This window comes from Neofelis nebulosa, chromosome 15, assembly GCF_028018385.1.
Source record: "Neofelis nebulosa isolate mNeoNeb1 chromosome 15, mNeoNeb1.pri, whole genome shotgun sequence".
Lineage (NCBI taxonomy): Eukaryota > Metazoa > Chordata > Mammalia > Carnivora > Felidae > Neofelis > Neofelis nebulosa.
Genome location: NC_080796.1, coordinates 21,020,704 through 21,037,172, shown reverse-complemented (window position 1 = coordinate 21,037,172; position 16,469 = coordinate 21,020,704). Strand labels below are relative to the sequence as shown.

The window sequence follows — 16,469 nt, the reverse complement described above, 5'->3', positions numbered from 1 at the left end:
GAAGATAACACAATTCTAAACTTGCAAGAACCACTAACATAGATTGGCCTCAAAATACATAAAACAAAAATTGACAGACTACGAAAATAATCAAGCTCATAATCACAAAGTGAGATTTTTAATACCCCTCTGATAAGGTGAGATTCTTTATGGCTTTCTTTTATCTGTCTCCCTGCCAACACCCTTCTCTGGAACATAATCTACAGTGTACCATCTTTTTTGTCTATTTTATTTGCAATGTATTTTAAGTACATAAAAAAGTACCTGGCACATAATGGCTGCCAAATATAAACTTGCTGAGTGTTTTAATTAATATGAAAAAAAGATAGTAACTATAGAGATTGAATAATGTAATTAACAAGCATAATCCAGTAGACTCTCATGGAACCCCACACTCCCAAATCAATACATTCTTCTCAAGCACACATGGAATATTTATGAAAATTCACCATGTGCTAACTGTATTCTCTGACCACAATACAATTAAGTTAGAAATCAACAACGGCAAACCAATAAAAGTCCATGCACTATAAAATGTAAACATATTTCTAAATGATTCAGAGAAGAAATCATAAAGAAGAAACAGAAGATTGAAGAAAACAGAACTTAATGATAATAAAAAATATTATACCTCAAAATTTGTGGTAAGCAGCTAAAGGCTACCTAGAGGAAGATCTATAGATTTACATACATATATAAGAAAAAGAAAGGACAAAAATTGATGAGCTACACATCTAAATTAAGAAGTTAGGAAAAAATACTACAAAATAAACATAAATACAAGGAAGAAAATATTGAAGAAAGGAGCAGAGATTATAGAAATCTCTGTGTATAGAAAAAAATCTATGTGTATAGAAAAAATATACACAATAAAGGATCAAAAGAGTCAAAAGCTGTTTCTTTGAAAAAGTAAAAGTCTGGCGAGAATGATCATGTTAAAAAAGACTTAATATTAGAAGTAAAAAGGGGTCAAATTTCAGATACAGCAGATATTTGAAAAAATAGAACCTTAAGAAATACTTGAGGCTAATGGACTGAAAAATGAACAGAATGGATGATTTGCTAGGAAAAATACAGTTTGTCCAAACTGACCCATGATAAAAATAGAAAACCTAACAAACCCATAAGTATTAAATACGTTAAATCACTAGTTTAAAGCTTACTTACCAAAACTGTCCACTAGGCCCTGATGATTTTATGGGCGAGTTCTACCACATAATCCATTAACAGTTAATCCCTATCTTATACAGAATGTTCCTAAGAACAATGAGAACTTCATCCCACTTCAATTACAAAGCTAACACAAACTTGATATGAAACCAGGCAGGGACAGCACAAAAAAGGACATTTACAGGCCAATATCACTTATAACCATAGTTGCAAATGCTAGCAAACAAGCCAGGAACATATCATAAAGAACACTACTTCGTGATTTAGTTAGTTTAATCTCAGGAGATCAGGATGTTTTTTTTTTTTTAATTTTTTTTTTAACGTTTTATTTATTTTTGAGACAGGGAGAGACAGAGCATGAACAGGGGAGGGTCAGAGAGAGGGAGACACAGAATCTGAAACAGGCTCCAGGCTCTGAGCTGTCAGCACAGAGCCCGACGCGGGGCTCGAACTCACGGACCGCGAGATCATGACCTGAGCCGAAGTCGGCCGCTTAACCGACTGAGCCACCCAGGCGCCCCTAGGATGGTTTAAGTATATTAGAAGGCCTATTAGTATATTTCATTACATGAACAGATAAAGAAGAAAATCATACAATCTCTGTAGAGACAGAAAAAGCGCTTGATAAAATTCAACATCCATTCATGATAAAAACAGAAACAGAAACCGAAACCTTAGCGACTAGGAACCCAAGGGGTCTTCTTTACCTGATATCAGTTACCTATCAGAAAGTACTTAAATATAAAATTATGAAATAACTTTCCCTAAAATACGAAACAAACCAAGGATGCCCAATTGTATTCAACATTGTACTGGAGGTCCTGGCCAGTACAAAACTAATTGAAAATAATCAAGATTTCAGGCCATAAGACAACAGCAAATATGCCTGTAGATGGGACATCCTCGTACTCACAGAGGTCTCTGAGAAGTGGCTGAAGAATTCAATACCTTCCAAGAACCCTAGGATTCCAGAATACCCAGAATTTTAGGGGTCCAGAGTTATCTTATTTTGGTGTCTTTTGCTCTCTTTAAAATATAAGTTGCATTTCATCTAAAAAAGCTACTCTACCATTGTCTGATTTTTTTTTTTTTAATTTTGTACCAAGCCCTTTTATAACCTGAACTTTCCAGGTTGATGAAGAACTCAAATTGACCTCCTATATAGTAGTCACACTTCGACTCTGCATCCAGGCAGGAAGGCTGAGCACTTCTGTAAAGATTCCTTCAGGACCTCCCAGCTACCCACTGCTTTGAGCAAAGTATGTAAACAGTACTGTTTGGCCCTAGTATGAGGACACCCTACTGCTCTCTCCAGGAAATCTTTTTATTCTTTATCATCACAGTGTTTTTTTTTTCATAAGCTACTCTCAAATAATAGTAGGTCTTTAAAAACTCCCATCTCAGTATTTGGTAGGGGAGTTATATTTAATTTCTTTCCCCTTGATCCTTTAAATGACTAGCTCTTGTGGTTTTTCTAGGTATTTTTGTATAATGAGTCACTCTGAGCAACTGACTGGGAATGTAGGAAGAAGACTTCTTTTGCTATTTTAATGTACTGTGTGATTGACCCTGGGACGGTCATTGAACCCAATCAAGGAACTTCATTCATTGCTAAATAAAGATAAAAGGCCTGAAGAGATAGGTTAAAATTAGACCCTGCCACCTAATGACTCAGTCTCTTAATAACTGACTCATAGAAATTAATTAGCTTTTTCCTGTAACATTGCCATTTGGAAAAGATCTCCTTGTTATCCTTGTCTCATTGTAGCCCTTTTACATCTCTCTATTCCATCCTCTGTTACCTCTCCATTTGTTTATATTTAATTTTACTGCTTAACTTCAGTGAGTAACCGTGGCACTCCATGATAATCAGCCCCAAATTAAGTTTCGATGTAGGTGAGTGGCAGTAAAAAACAACAATAATAAGACACAAGTGGAAGGAAAAGTGGATTTAGACACAGTAGTCCTACTTCAGTTTTAAGCTTTCTCATATACTAATTTTATGATCTCAAGAAAGTCAGTTAACCTCTCTGAACTACAGTTCTACTTTATGAAATGGTAACCACACTACTCTATCTTTCTACCTTATAAGAAACTGTTTTTTAAAAAATCAAACAATGAACATGCACAGTGCTTTGAAAAACTGGGAAGTACTACATATCTGTATTTACATTAAGTGAATCATTCTATTCACCAATGCAAAAATGCCCTCCCAAAATATATAAGGTCTTGAGTAATATCCATCCATGCTGGACAGACACTATCAAAAGTTTTAACTGAGTAATTTGCAAGTATGTATGCAATAAATTGAGGACAAGAAAGACTTTAAAATAATAAAATGTACTTTAAGAATGAAAGCGGCATGATTTGGGTGCCTGCTGGAAGAACAGGGAATACTTGAAGATCCTTCTTATTCTAAGTTTTAATCCTGTGAACCCATAACCTATGGTGAAAGCTAAACATACAAAATAAAAGGAAAACTAAAGAGTTAACAAGTTCCCAGGTGGGTCCAAAGGAACTCTTGTAAACATGGTCTCTAGGTGACACAGAAATTCAAGTAAAAAAAAATCTGAAGACAGAAGCTGCTTCATTTTCTTACCTTTGTTCTGTATTAAAAAGTGCAAAGATGTGCTTGCTAGACATAAAGCTTTTTTCCACATCCCGAACTTTCAGGTTGTCCAAAGGAAGCATATACTTCTTTTCTTTTTCCTATTGAGAGAGAAAGAGATGGAGAGAGAATTGGCTTTAATAAAAGATCCTGAAGGGTGCCAAGGGCAACTCATCACCTGAGTTGTCCAACATTTGATTACAATATTTTGATACCAGCTACCAAGGAATAAAAGCTATCTGAGAAAAGAGACTCCAAAGATTCTCAACACACGGGTTGCAAGGATGAGGGGAGGAAAAGTGTGGAGGAAGGAAGGCCTCAGTGATAGAGAGAACACATGGTCCTCCACCCTTTCTTCCTCATGTGGGTCCCCTTAGATGTTTTAAAATGTTAGTTTGATATTAAGAATTTAGCCATCTGTTAATATTTAGCAAAAATGTTCTGGTCCTAATTCAATGAGAAATGCCAGATGGATTTCATTTCATATTTTATTTGCAGCCTAAGCAGTTTTGATAGCCAGTGCTGGCAGGGACGGGAAGCACAGGACCCCAGTATGAAATACCCCCTATAAACTAGATAAAGCACAGCAAAATATTTCCTTCATTTGGGTCTACAATAAAATGTGGGTCCAGAAAAAAGTGATTCCATTAAATTGTTGACCTCTTTGAGAAACAAAAGAACCCATTAGAAGTAAACTGATATTAACTAGAATAAATTCTCTTTTAAAATTAACAATTCTTTAGGAAGAAAATGGACATTGGGTGGGGAGGAAGGTCTGTAAATGGGGCCAAACTGGTCTTAGTGAAACATACTGGATGCTAAAGAATTATGAGAAACATTTACATTTAGGGATTGGCCCAGGGGCAATATTATCATATGTATAAATGCCTAATGATCAGTCTAGGAGGAGAGAGCCAAACACTCAGCTGAAGAAACCTAGTCAATACCTATTACCAGGGGTATTCTAGCACAGTCCTTATTCAACAGTAGCCTTGTGTATGGCCCCAGGCTATATCTCTTGTGCTGGTCCTAAGAAAAAGCAGGACTAGACTCCAGAGGAGGGAAGCATAGAGACTTACAACTTTTAATAAACAACTATTAACTGTATTTCCTGTCGAAAAGTATATGTGCTGTACAAACATGTTTGACATAAGTCTTTTGGTTCCTACAGCATTAGGCTCTGTAGTGTGGAGCAGAACTGTGTGTGTGTGTGTGTGTGTGTGTGTGTGTGCGTGCACATGCTCTCTAGCCAGCTTGTGGTAGCCATGTTGTCTGCAGACCCCACAGAGAGTTATTGCCAGGAGAATCAGCTTTGCCACTCATTACTCTCAAATTAATTGGAGAAAATCTGGGCAGAACACAACAGATTAGTGAGGCAGAGAGAAATAGATGACTAAATCAGTTGAAGGAAGCTCGTTGGAGAACAAAATGGCTGTCCTGGCAGACAATGTCATGTCTTCAAAGAAGATCAAAAAAACATAAAAGAAACTAAATGGAAGTGAGAGAAGCCTAAGAATAAACATGAAAAAGCAAAGCGCTGAAAGAAAACTCCAACATATCTTGTACAAAAATTAATAATATTTCAGCAAACACAAGTATATTCTAAATAGCAAAATACATAATTTAAGTTACTGAAGTATCATAGTTGAGTCTAACTTCTTTGAAACACTTGTCAGACTATTTTAGGATAGAATTCTAACAGGCAAGATCACAGATTGAATGAAAAGCTATCCAATACATAATCAAATGAAAATGCTTGAAACCCAGGAAACATTTTTTTATTGGATGTTTTTCAATGCCCTAAATTTAAGCAGCTGGACTTTTTTAACGCACCATCCTATTCAACCTTTTGAAATGATGGATTCGCCTTTTAATGGGAAATCTGCATTTCATTGTAAAGAAGGAACACAATGTCCTTGGCGTGTTTTCTATAGAAGTAGGCTCCCTTTCATATTGCGTTCTTTAGCCTATAGTGAAGACCAAAAATCCAGCAAGTTTACGTCAGACATTAAATGCTGGAGAAATACACACATATGCAGACAGGGGAACATGAAAAATGTAGCTTCATTTCCAAAATACTAAGTGTCATTTATCCATGGTTTTTGAGGACATATTGCTAAATTATTTCATAATCAAGAGTTTTAAGACTGACAAAGGGAGATGAAAAAGAAGATTCAAACTGATTTGTTCAATTAAAGTTGTAAGTCAAGTGAAGAACTACAGCCATGAAAAACTCTCTATCATGGATATTTCTAAAATTCTTGGTGCTGTGGGGAAAGAATGATGCTCTGTTAAAAGAACATCTTTAATACGAAGCAGCTAAAACAAACAAAAGGAATTGAGGGGGAGAAAGAATAAACAGAATTATAATTTCCAAAATACAGTGAGTCTTAGCACTGTGAGTGCCAAAATACAGTGAGTCTTAGCACTTAGCTTAATTGAGACATTTGCTACGTAATCTTTGTTAGTTCTATTAAACTGTCTAATAATACACTGTGCAATATGGTAGCCACCAGTTACAGGTCACTGTCAAACACTTTAAATGTAGCTAGTTAAATTGGGATATGCTCTAAGCATTAAACACACGCCAGATTTCAAAGACTTAGTGTGAGAAAAAGAATGTAAATGATCTCATCAATATTTTTTTAATGTTTATTTACTTATTTTGAAAGAGAGAGAGAGAAAGAGAGAGCGTGCACATGCATCCAGAGGAGGGGCAGAGAGAGAGAATCCCAAGCATTCGATCGCACGAACCATGAGATCATGATCTGAGCCAAAATCAAGAGTCAGATGTTCAGCTGACTAAGCCACCCCAGATGCCCCCTCAGCAATGTTCATACTGGTATATGTTGGGGCGGCTGGCTTAGTTGATAGAACATGGCTGGCTCAGTCAATAGAGCATGCAAATCTTGGTCTCAGGGCTGTAAGTTTAAGCTCCACTTGGGGTGTAGAGACTGCTTAAAAATATATTGATTATATGTTGAAATGATAATACTTTGAATATATTAGGGCAAATAAAATATTATTAAATGCAATTTTATCTGTTTATTTTTAGTGTTTTGCATATGGCTGCTAGACTATTTAAAATGATATATGTGGCTAATATTAACTTTCTATTGATGGCATTGAGCCCCATATACTTATCATCACTTTCCTTCCTCTCATCCACCCAATTTTTCTCCTCTAACCTCCCTGGTTCTGCCATTAGGTATATTTTTCATTCTCCCCATCACCCAATCTGAAACCTCACTATCATTTCTGACATATTGTTTTCCTTCACCCTCTTTATTACATCAAGACTATGCTGCATTCTGTTTGAAGCATTTGTCAGAGCTCCACTTATATGACATTCCCACCACATTAGTCCAGGTCTCCGACATTTCACAAGCATGTGGTTTTACATGGTCTCCTATCCAGTCCCCTTGCTTTCTAATTCCTCAAATATCACCAATCTTATAAAACTACTCTGTCTAGTTCATTACAGTCCTTCCAAATGCTCACATCTCTCTATCATTTATGGGAGAAAATCCATGAAACTCCTTAACGTGACATTGGTCATTTTTGTCACATGAAACACCTACAAATTGGTCCAATCCTGATTTGTGAATATTTCTTTTATGCTTCCATAAAAGTCTCCATTTCAACCAAACACACCTTTGTCAACAGTCTTTTCCCAACTTGAGATACCCTTTCAACTTCTCCCAAACACATCAGTTTATTATTTAGAGTCAAGTTCAAGTTCAACATTCTGTGCAAAAAGTTTTCCAAAGTTTATGACTATCTCTTTCTCACTCCCCAACCTCTCTCCTTTCAATTCATATAATAGGTATTGTTTATTCTATTCATCTTGGGTTTTTTGTTTCTTTTTTTAAATGTGTACTCAGTCGCCCAGCTAGCTCAGTCGGTAGAGCATGAGACTCTTCAATGTGTACTCATTTTTCAGAGAGAGCATGAGCAGAGGAGCGGCAAAGAGAGAGGGACAGAGGATCCAAAGCAGGCTCTGAACTGACAGCAGTGAGTGCGCTGTGGGGCTTGAACTCATGAACCATGAGATCATGAACTGAGTCAAAGTCGGACACTCAACTGACTGAGCCACCCAGGTGCCCTCTACTCATTTTGAGTTATATGTTATATAAGGTATGCTCATCTTATAAATGCATATTACATAACAAATCTGTGTGAAGGTTATTCATTTGGAATTTGGAACATTCAATCAATTCTATTGTTCAAGTAGGTTACGTTTACAAAGAAAAATAAAAAGCAGAAAATGTTTTGCAACATTTGTAAATAAGATGTAATTTGATACTTTAAACATTTTATCTTAATAGGCATTTTTGGAGGAAGCACCTGTAAAATTTTTTTTTATTTTTTCAACGTTTTTTATTTATTTTTGGGACAGAGAGAGACAGAGCATGAACGGGGGAGGGGCAGAGAGAGAGGGAGACACAGAATCGGAAACAGGCTCCAGGCTCCGAGCCATCAGCCCAGAGCCTGACGCCGGGCTCGAACTCACGGACCGCGAGATCGTGATCTGGCTGAAGTCGGACGCTTAACCGACTGCGCCACCCAGGCGCCCCAACACCTGTAAAATTTTAGAGAAAGGTTTTTCCTCTGGAGAGTCAGAAAGAAACTTCTGCAAAAAAAGCTTTAGAAGTTGATGTCACTAATTCAACATACATTTTTTTCCTTTTTAAACATGGTAACTTTGCTCTCCTCCATACAAAATGGTTACCAGCACTACTTGTATGGGAGGCATCCGGGAATTCTTTGTTCAAAGAGGGGACATGAGAGACGATGTGTTTTTTCCTTGCAGTAACTTGACAAGTATTAGAAGAAGGAGAAATAAGACAGACCCCCAAAAGGATGCATTAAATATGTGAAAAAGTGTTGTATGAGGTGGAAATAACTGAACTGTGAACTGTGAGTGGTAAAAGGCAGATGAATTAAGGTAGAAGGAGGTGGTAATTATATGATGGCTACATGATATGTTCACTGACCTTGAAAGGAAATGAAAGGATCGATGAGGGACAGATGGGGCCAATGATGGGGATCTAGCTGGCAGAGCACCGCCAATATAACTCGGTTGCTAGAAGGAGCTACAGTGGGTATGAGGAGAAGGTTGGGCATGGGGAAGAATATCTCCTGAAGATGCACAGCATTACAAAGTCTTTATACACTGGTGGTTTATATGTAGGGAGTTTCATAACTTGGGGAATCTTTGTGTGGCCTTGGGTTGACAAACTACCTTGAATCTTATTTGTACATACATTTTCTCACTAGCAAGGCAACAAAATATTCAAGGATAAGACAACGACTTCTTCATTTGTATGCATTCAGTGCCTAGTAGAGTGTTGGCCATTGAAATTTATACACATATTATAAATACTTGTTGAATTAACTCGAAAATGTCTGATAACCAAAGCCAAATGTTGAGTAAAATATGTGATAGTCACATATATTTGAGAATCAAATAAAAATTCTGTGGGAAAGAAAAAAACCTGTAAAAGATGCTTGACTGATTGGCACTGCTTTTCTTTCCTTTTTTTAATGTTTATTTATTTTGAGAGAGAGAACATGCATGGGTGCAAGCAGGGGAGGGGCAGAGAGAGAGGGAGAGAGAGAATCCTAAGCAGGCTCCGTGCTCTCAGTGCAGAGCCCGACATGGAGCTTGAACTCACGAAGCATAAGATCATGACCTGAGTCAGACGCTTACCTGACTGAGCCACCCAGGTGCCCCAGCACTGCTTTCAATCATTAAATGTTTACAAAGTTTAGATTGATTGCCACGTTTTTTACTCTCTCTGCCTCTGCTTGTATGGCTGCTACCTGTTAGGGATGTCTTCTTCTCTGCAAGAAGGCACATATTCGTGGCCTTGAAATTTATGTCAAGTGCCATCTCTTCCACGAAGCCTACCCTGATTATGGTATGTCATACATGTCTTTTTCTGAGAGCGCCCACATTTTCCATGATTTTTGTCCTTGGCTACATAGGATGCCGTTTCTTATTTATGCTCAGATGCCTCTTCAAATAAGTTGGACACTCCTTGAGGGCAAGGTTTATGTTAAAATTCTTTTGCGTTTACACTTAATAGTAACACACTGCTGCATATACACATGCTGTTTAATACACTTTTGACTTAAGGATGCAGCAGAAACAAAATGCCAATATGATGAAATTCTACAAGTATGTTGTATGTATACTGTTTTGCTACCGTGTCTACCTATTATGTCTACTAATGTCGATACTATTATGTTAAAAATTAAACAGATGTGATATTAAACACTTATTTTTAATGGCTGAAAGATTGATTTTGAATGAATTTGCTATAGCATATAAGGTGAAGCTTTACTAACCTAGACCAGGCCAGAATGTTTATAAACAGGGAAACTAAGGACATTATCCTGGGTTTGGGGGTGGGTACCTGGGCCAAGAAAAATATGATGCTCCCGTAAATTAATGCTAACCTTTCATCCTTTGAGTAACTTACACAAGAGTTATGTAAGCATACATATTCATCATGCTTCTCACCCCCACCTCATTCTCCAAGATGAACGGTACTGCCATTCAGAGTAAATTCAAATTTCTCAACATGCCCACTGCGCCAACCTCAGGACTCCTGCTTTCCAGGAAAATCAATGCATTTTTATTTTCCATACAGAACACATCTAATCATATCTCCTTGGGTTTTTTTTTCTGTACTATTTCTTCCACTAGAAATACCTTTGCCTACTTGCCATTCTGCTTCTCTTCCTCGCAAAATTCCTGCAAAAGATTATTCCACCTAGTTCAGACCTAGTGCACATTTTTTTTTCTTAAAGTATTACAGGTCTCATTTTTTCTGTCTTCTTTTCCTTCTCCATCCCACTTGCAGACTTATTATTTTTAAATCAGTGGGATCCTTAAAAAAAAAATCTGACACCAAAGCTAATTCTATTGGGTAGATTAAAAAGTGAAGTTCCTCTGATTAAGGTCAGAATGGGGCTATGAGAAAATCTGCCCATTAGACTCATCTTCTAGCTCTGATGTCACCTCTATGAATTGCAGTTGAACACCTAAGGGCTCTGGTACACAGGCCTGGATCTCCTTGCTCTCCTGGTGTTCCCATAGCTCTGCTCTCACCCCAGTTTGTCTGGAACTCTATGGGCCTCATCTGTCTAAGTCTCCTACACCAAGTAGCTCTATCTAGCTCCCTGTGACTTTTTAAAAAGTTTTTTTTTTAATGTTTATTTACTTTTGAGACAATGCGAGAGACAGTACAAGCAGCCGAGGGGGAGACAGAGGGAGACACAGAATCCAAAGCGGGCTCCAGGCTCCGAGTTGTCCACCCAGAGCCCGACCAGGGGCTCGAACTCATGAACCATGAGATCATGACCTCAGCCGAAGTCAGATGCTTAACCGACTGAGCCACTTGGCGCCCCAAGCTCCCTGTGACTTCTAACTCAGTAAACAGATCTCTCAGAACCATAGATATGATTTAGCAAATCCTTCCAGTTCAAACCACTGTCATACCCTTGTCTAACTAACTGGGCACTGTGACGTGCCCAGAAATTCACTCAAGGATACAGTGCTCTCCAGCCATCAGAAATCCCTGCTGTGGCCAGGCATAGCACTCAGGTGTCTTCAACCATTACCAGAATTTCTCTGCCCCCGGTCTGATCGCTTGACAGCACTTGTGTGCTTGGTTTACTTTCCCTCTTATTTTCCAAGAGGAAAAAATAAGTTTCCTGACTGTTTCACCTAAGTGTGCCTAGACCCTGCCTTTCCAACTACAAGGTAAGTGCCCAGGGAAAGAACAAACCTGCTACTGTTGCCATCATTTCTGTGGTTGTTCATCATTGTGTGTGTGTGTCTTGCTCCTCTGCTACTCTGTAGTTATTTCCCAACTTCCCTGTCAATGCATCAGCTCTTTGAGGGAAGCAATTGTTTCCTTCTTAGCTTTAGTTGCATAGTTGACATTCATCACACACAGTATTTAATGAACATATGATTGAGTCCCCTTATGGCCTGGCAGAGTGCTTTACTTAGATTGGGGATTCAGAGATGATGATTGACTTATAAAATAATCAAAATATCAAAGAAAAAAAGAAAAAGCTATAAAAATATTGAAAATACCAGAATACTAGTTCCACATGCTTTTGAAGGGTCTGGTGTTTATTGCTATTAAGATGTTATAACTAGAGAGATGTACACGTATGAAACTCATAATACAAACTACCCATCTTTTCATTTGAGCTCTAATTCCCAGCTTTAATCAGAATTACATTTTGAGTAGTAAACAGCATCTGTGAGCCAGGAGGCTGCTAGTAAAAAGTACTTCTTTATATTTTTCCCTTGGACACTGAGGAAACTGCCTATGTGTATGTAGACTTTGATGGGCTGTCAGAGTAGGCCCAAGAAAACCCGATGGCTATGCCACTGGCTTCATGGCTGCCCCCTCTGCACTCACTCAGATCTGTAAAGGGAGCTATATATTGGCATATCCCCACTAGGTAAGAGAAAAATAGTAATGCTCGCCATTACCCAACTGGAGACCCTACTCTTCCTGGCCCCTTCTGTCTCTTCAGAGTCCAATTCAATTTCCACCTCCTCCAGGAAGCCTGCCTGGCCATAAGAGCCCACTGGAGGGCTCCCTCCTCCATTCTCTTGTCATTCCTGGGCAATACCACTTCTTTTTTTCTTTTGCACTTGCTAACATCTTTCTGATATCGTTATTATGTTGCCTTCTTGTTTCTCACTTTGAGATTCACTGTTTGAATGTGCTGGTGACTGCTTTGCTTGAGCAGAGCCAACAGTACCATGGCCCAGCCAGATGAGTGCTCTTTGGACTGCAGCCTCAGCTAAGTGTGACCCCAGAAGCCACGCTGAGCTCCGTATCCAGCAGAACACATTTGGTAGATGGAGGAAACATCTACGAATAAGGGCATGGCCATTACAGGGATTGGGTTAACTTGCTGTTTTGTTTTTTCCTGCCAGGTATTGTATGTATGGTGGTTTACATTTCAGTGGACTGGAAACTTTCCACTTCATTCAAGAAATATGTTCCATGTTAAAAAGCCTTGATTAAAGAGGAGGCAAAAAAGTATATATTGTCCTACAGCTCCAGGTACCTCTAATATCCTCAAATGTGGACTCCCTCTCCTCCCCAAAAAAGGACTTTTGTAATTGTAAAGTGAGAAAACTAAACACTATATCTCAATTTTTAAATATTTAATCTCTATGTAAATACTTTTCTCTTTTCCCTCCCCCAAACCCATTTGATAATAGTAAAAGAATAAAATGATATTGATCCACAAGGACAAAGAAAATGAGAAGGGAGAAAACAGTAGACAAGAATTTCCTGAAAGCTTTCAAAGAGAGAAGGCAGACAGAAAAACATTCATTGACTTAGCGTACAGAAAGGAGTTAGTTCCCCAAATTCCTACAGCAGGAGAGAATGGAGGAGAAGCCACCCAACTGCATCCTGTCCTGTTCTTTGGAGGCACCTGAAGGGGGTAGTTTGGTGGCTAAGACAGCAGGATCAGATAGTGTGTATACACAAGTACAAAGAACAAATAATGACACAGGGTCACCTCCTTGATGCAGAGCAGCCCATTCCTACCCCCAGCAGGAGATCAGAGGCTTTTTCCCTAGAAAGAAAATTATACAAGAGAAGTTTGGGGGCCCAGAGATACGAGCAGGTTGAACAGCAAAAGTGGGACAAAAAGAAGAAAACTTAGTAAAAGTCTTCATATGGAAATGTCCCTCGGCCACTTTCGCAGCCTTACTCCAGAGGGCTAACAACCAGATGTATTTCTCGGCCCCCACCAAGCAGGATATTGGACTGCTCTTCTCTGGGGAGCTAAATAGTTTCAGAGAAAATGCCCTATATTCTAACCTTTCAATGAAAAGAGAAGCTTGCTACCTGTTCACCTTACAGAGAGGTCCTATATTCAGCAAGCTTCACACATACATAGAGTTTCCAAGTAGCTGAATGGTACAGGCTCTTAATAGATTAGAAATATCACAGCTATTAAGTGGATTCTGAGGATGGGCTATCTCTATGACCAGTCCCAACTCCTTATAATGTTTGAGTTCAATTCAAAACTCTCTTTCCCTGCCCAATCTTGCTTTTGTAGCTAGGGCTCCAGATGAGATATAGTTTCAGCCAATCCGATGTATTCATATCCATACCAGACTTTGGTTCAGAAGTGAGTCCCATCGCTGAGCTGCAGAGGATGTGGCACCTGTTTTCTTGGCCCTGGATCCAGAGGCTAGAATGTGGGGTGGCTTCCTGACTGCAGCCTCCAGTCTGGTGGAGTCAGCAGCTCCCTGGCAACCCCAATTCTAAACTTCATTTGGAGAACCAGTCCAGGGAAGCCAGCCTAATTCTGTAATTTTGCCCTCCCAATGGTTCTTCGAGCAATTTATACCCCTCAGTAAATGTTTTCTACTTAAAGCAGCTACAGTAGATTCTGTTGTTGACAACTAAGAACTCAGAAAATACAGTAGCTGTATCTGGTCATTATATATTATTGTGTCTCAGAAAAAAATGAATAGTCAGTAAAGCAGAACAATAGCATTTTTCAGTAATTCATCATTTTAAAAAATGAACTGCTTATTAGCATGTGTGTGTGTGTGTGTGTGTGTGTGTGTGTGAGAGAGAGAGAGAGAGAGAGAGAGAGAGCAAGCGAGTGAGCGGGTTGGGGGGAGATGGTTTGTGCAGTTATGAATTTCCTGGACTTTGCACTTAAGGAAACAGTCTTTAACCAGAACAAAAAATTTTATACCTAAGAAATTTTAAAAGGGTAGGTAAGAAGGATAGAATTTGAGTGGCTTTGCAAGAAACAAAATAAGGCAACATGTGAATAAAACAGAATGAATTCCAGTGGCATATATGTTCAGAGACTATTATAAGCTACCACGGTAATAGCAGTGTATTTCATGGGTTAAATTTTCTCTACTAGTAAGCAAAGTACAGGGACTTTGTGTTTTATACTTTCTTAGTTACTAAAGCAGGAAAAAATTTACTCAGCACGGCAAAACATACGGCAAGCACTTTAAAATGAGCATATTTCAAATGTTTAATGGTCTCATTTCCTCATTTCTTTCTGTGTTCCAAGGCAACACAACTTATATTTTTTTTTAAAAAGAGAACCTTTCAAGTTTGGAAGAGTGACTGGTTTACTTGAAAAGGTGTGTGATAGGATACAGATTTCTGGTAGTAATATCCCTCAACTCTGGCTTCAGTGGCTGCACATTAAATTACAAAGTGAATTTAAGAGACCCCACAAACTCTGAAATTATGCTTACTTTGTAACAGCTTTCAAGTGCATATTAATCACACAAAATTCTACACGCATAGCCCTTTGAGTGTACTTGTGTGAAATAAAAGTGTTATTTTGGCTAAGTATACCATGCATTTGTAAAAGTTCAACTCAATAAAAGTACCTTGTTTACAAACGCAACATAATTTTTACTTATCTGAGAAAATGGGGGTCAGGAAGGCATGTACAAACAAAATCCTCTGGCAATTCCCAGAATTCAGCAGATGAACAGTTTTAAATTTTACTCCCATCATTTGTCACAAAGCTAGGAATAAAAATCAAAGCTGAATTTTCCCCTCTCTCTCCTATCATTTCAGTGAAGGAACACTCAAAAAGAGGCAGCACTATGAAGAAAAGCAACAAGACTGAGCATTCAAACAAATTAGTTTGCATTGACTAGTAAGCTAGCCACCTCCCCCGCCCCCCCACCACGATAGTAACATAATTCAGTGAGGGTCTTTCTGAGACCGCTGTAGTGTTTGCAAAGGAGAGCTGAATACCATGCCCTTTGTACTTGAGTCAGCGCCCTTCTCCTTGTGTTCCAAAGAACACGGACTCAAGATGGAATAGGGAAAAAGGGGCCCCTTCCATGCACCTTCTGGGACGCAGCCCTGGACTTGAGATGACATTTGGCTGAATTGCTCTAAGCACAGCTGGTGGTCTGTGTACCGTTATTGGCTCAAATGAAGGTTCACACAGAAACAGGGCTTTGGATAAGGGAAAAAGACCTGGAATAGTTCTCCATCAATCCTAATCATGTCTGCTGACTGCTTTCTGTGGAAAGGGTGAAGAAGAAAAAAATAGCACAGGGAAGGATAAAGGAGGGGATAGAGAAAGACAGAAAGGAGTGAAGTGACCTATCTATAAGGGGGAAAGAACTACAGCTACCACACTAAAAGTACCCTCTGCTTTCATTGCAAGTTCAGGTGGCCCTATCCCAGTCTCCTGGAGACAGAGATCACTGTGAGGAGACTCCCAGGACAGGCAGTGTGGTAAGGGGAAAGGACATGTAGTTTGGGGTTAAGACATAGGTTCATATATGAGCTCTGACACCAGCTGTGTGAACCCAGGTGAGTTACCTGATTTCTCTGAGTCTTACCTTATCTTGGTATAAAGTAATAATTCATGACTCTTAGGGGGTATCGGATTAAATGAGATTATGTGCATTCTTCTTAAATGAGAGGGCTGTGCATTCAGAGACTTCTGATAAGTGTTCCTTTGCTTTTCCTTGGGGAAAACCTTTTTTAACCATCTACTTCCCACCCATAAACACAGTAAGGTGTTCTCTCTTCAACATAATTATAACAGTAAGCTTTTATACTTGTAAGCTATAGAGCTATGAGGGGAAAATAGGAAGTTAATTACATGCCCACCAGATAAACACACA

At 38.8% G+C, this 16,469-nt stretch overlaps 1 protein-coding gene across 10 annotated transcripts in view; it reads right to left on the bottom strand.

Annotated features, from left to right (window-relative positions):
- DNM3 (dynamin 3) overlaps window positions 1–16,469 on the bottom strand; it is a 575,498-nt gene that overhangs the window by 157,765 nt on the left and 401,264 nt on the right. For all 10 annotated transcript variants that reach the window (XM_058702389.1, XM_058702383.1, XM_058702380.1 and 7 more), the window contains one exon: window positions 3,770–3,879. In XM_058702389.1, the coding sequence (XP_058558372.1) occupies window positions 3,770–3,879 (110 nt within the window). The remainder of the gene's footprint in view (window positions 1–3,769; window positions 3,880–16,469) is intronic.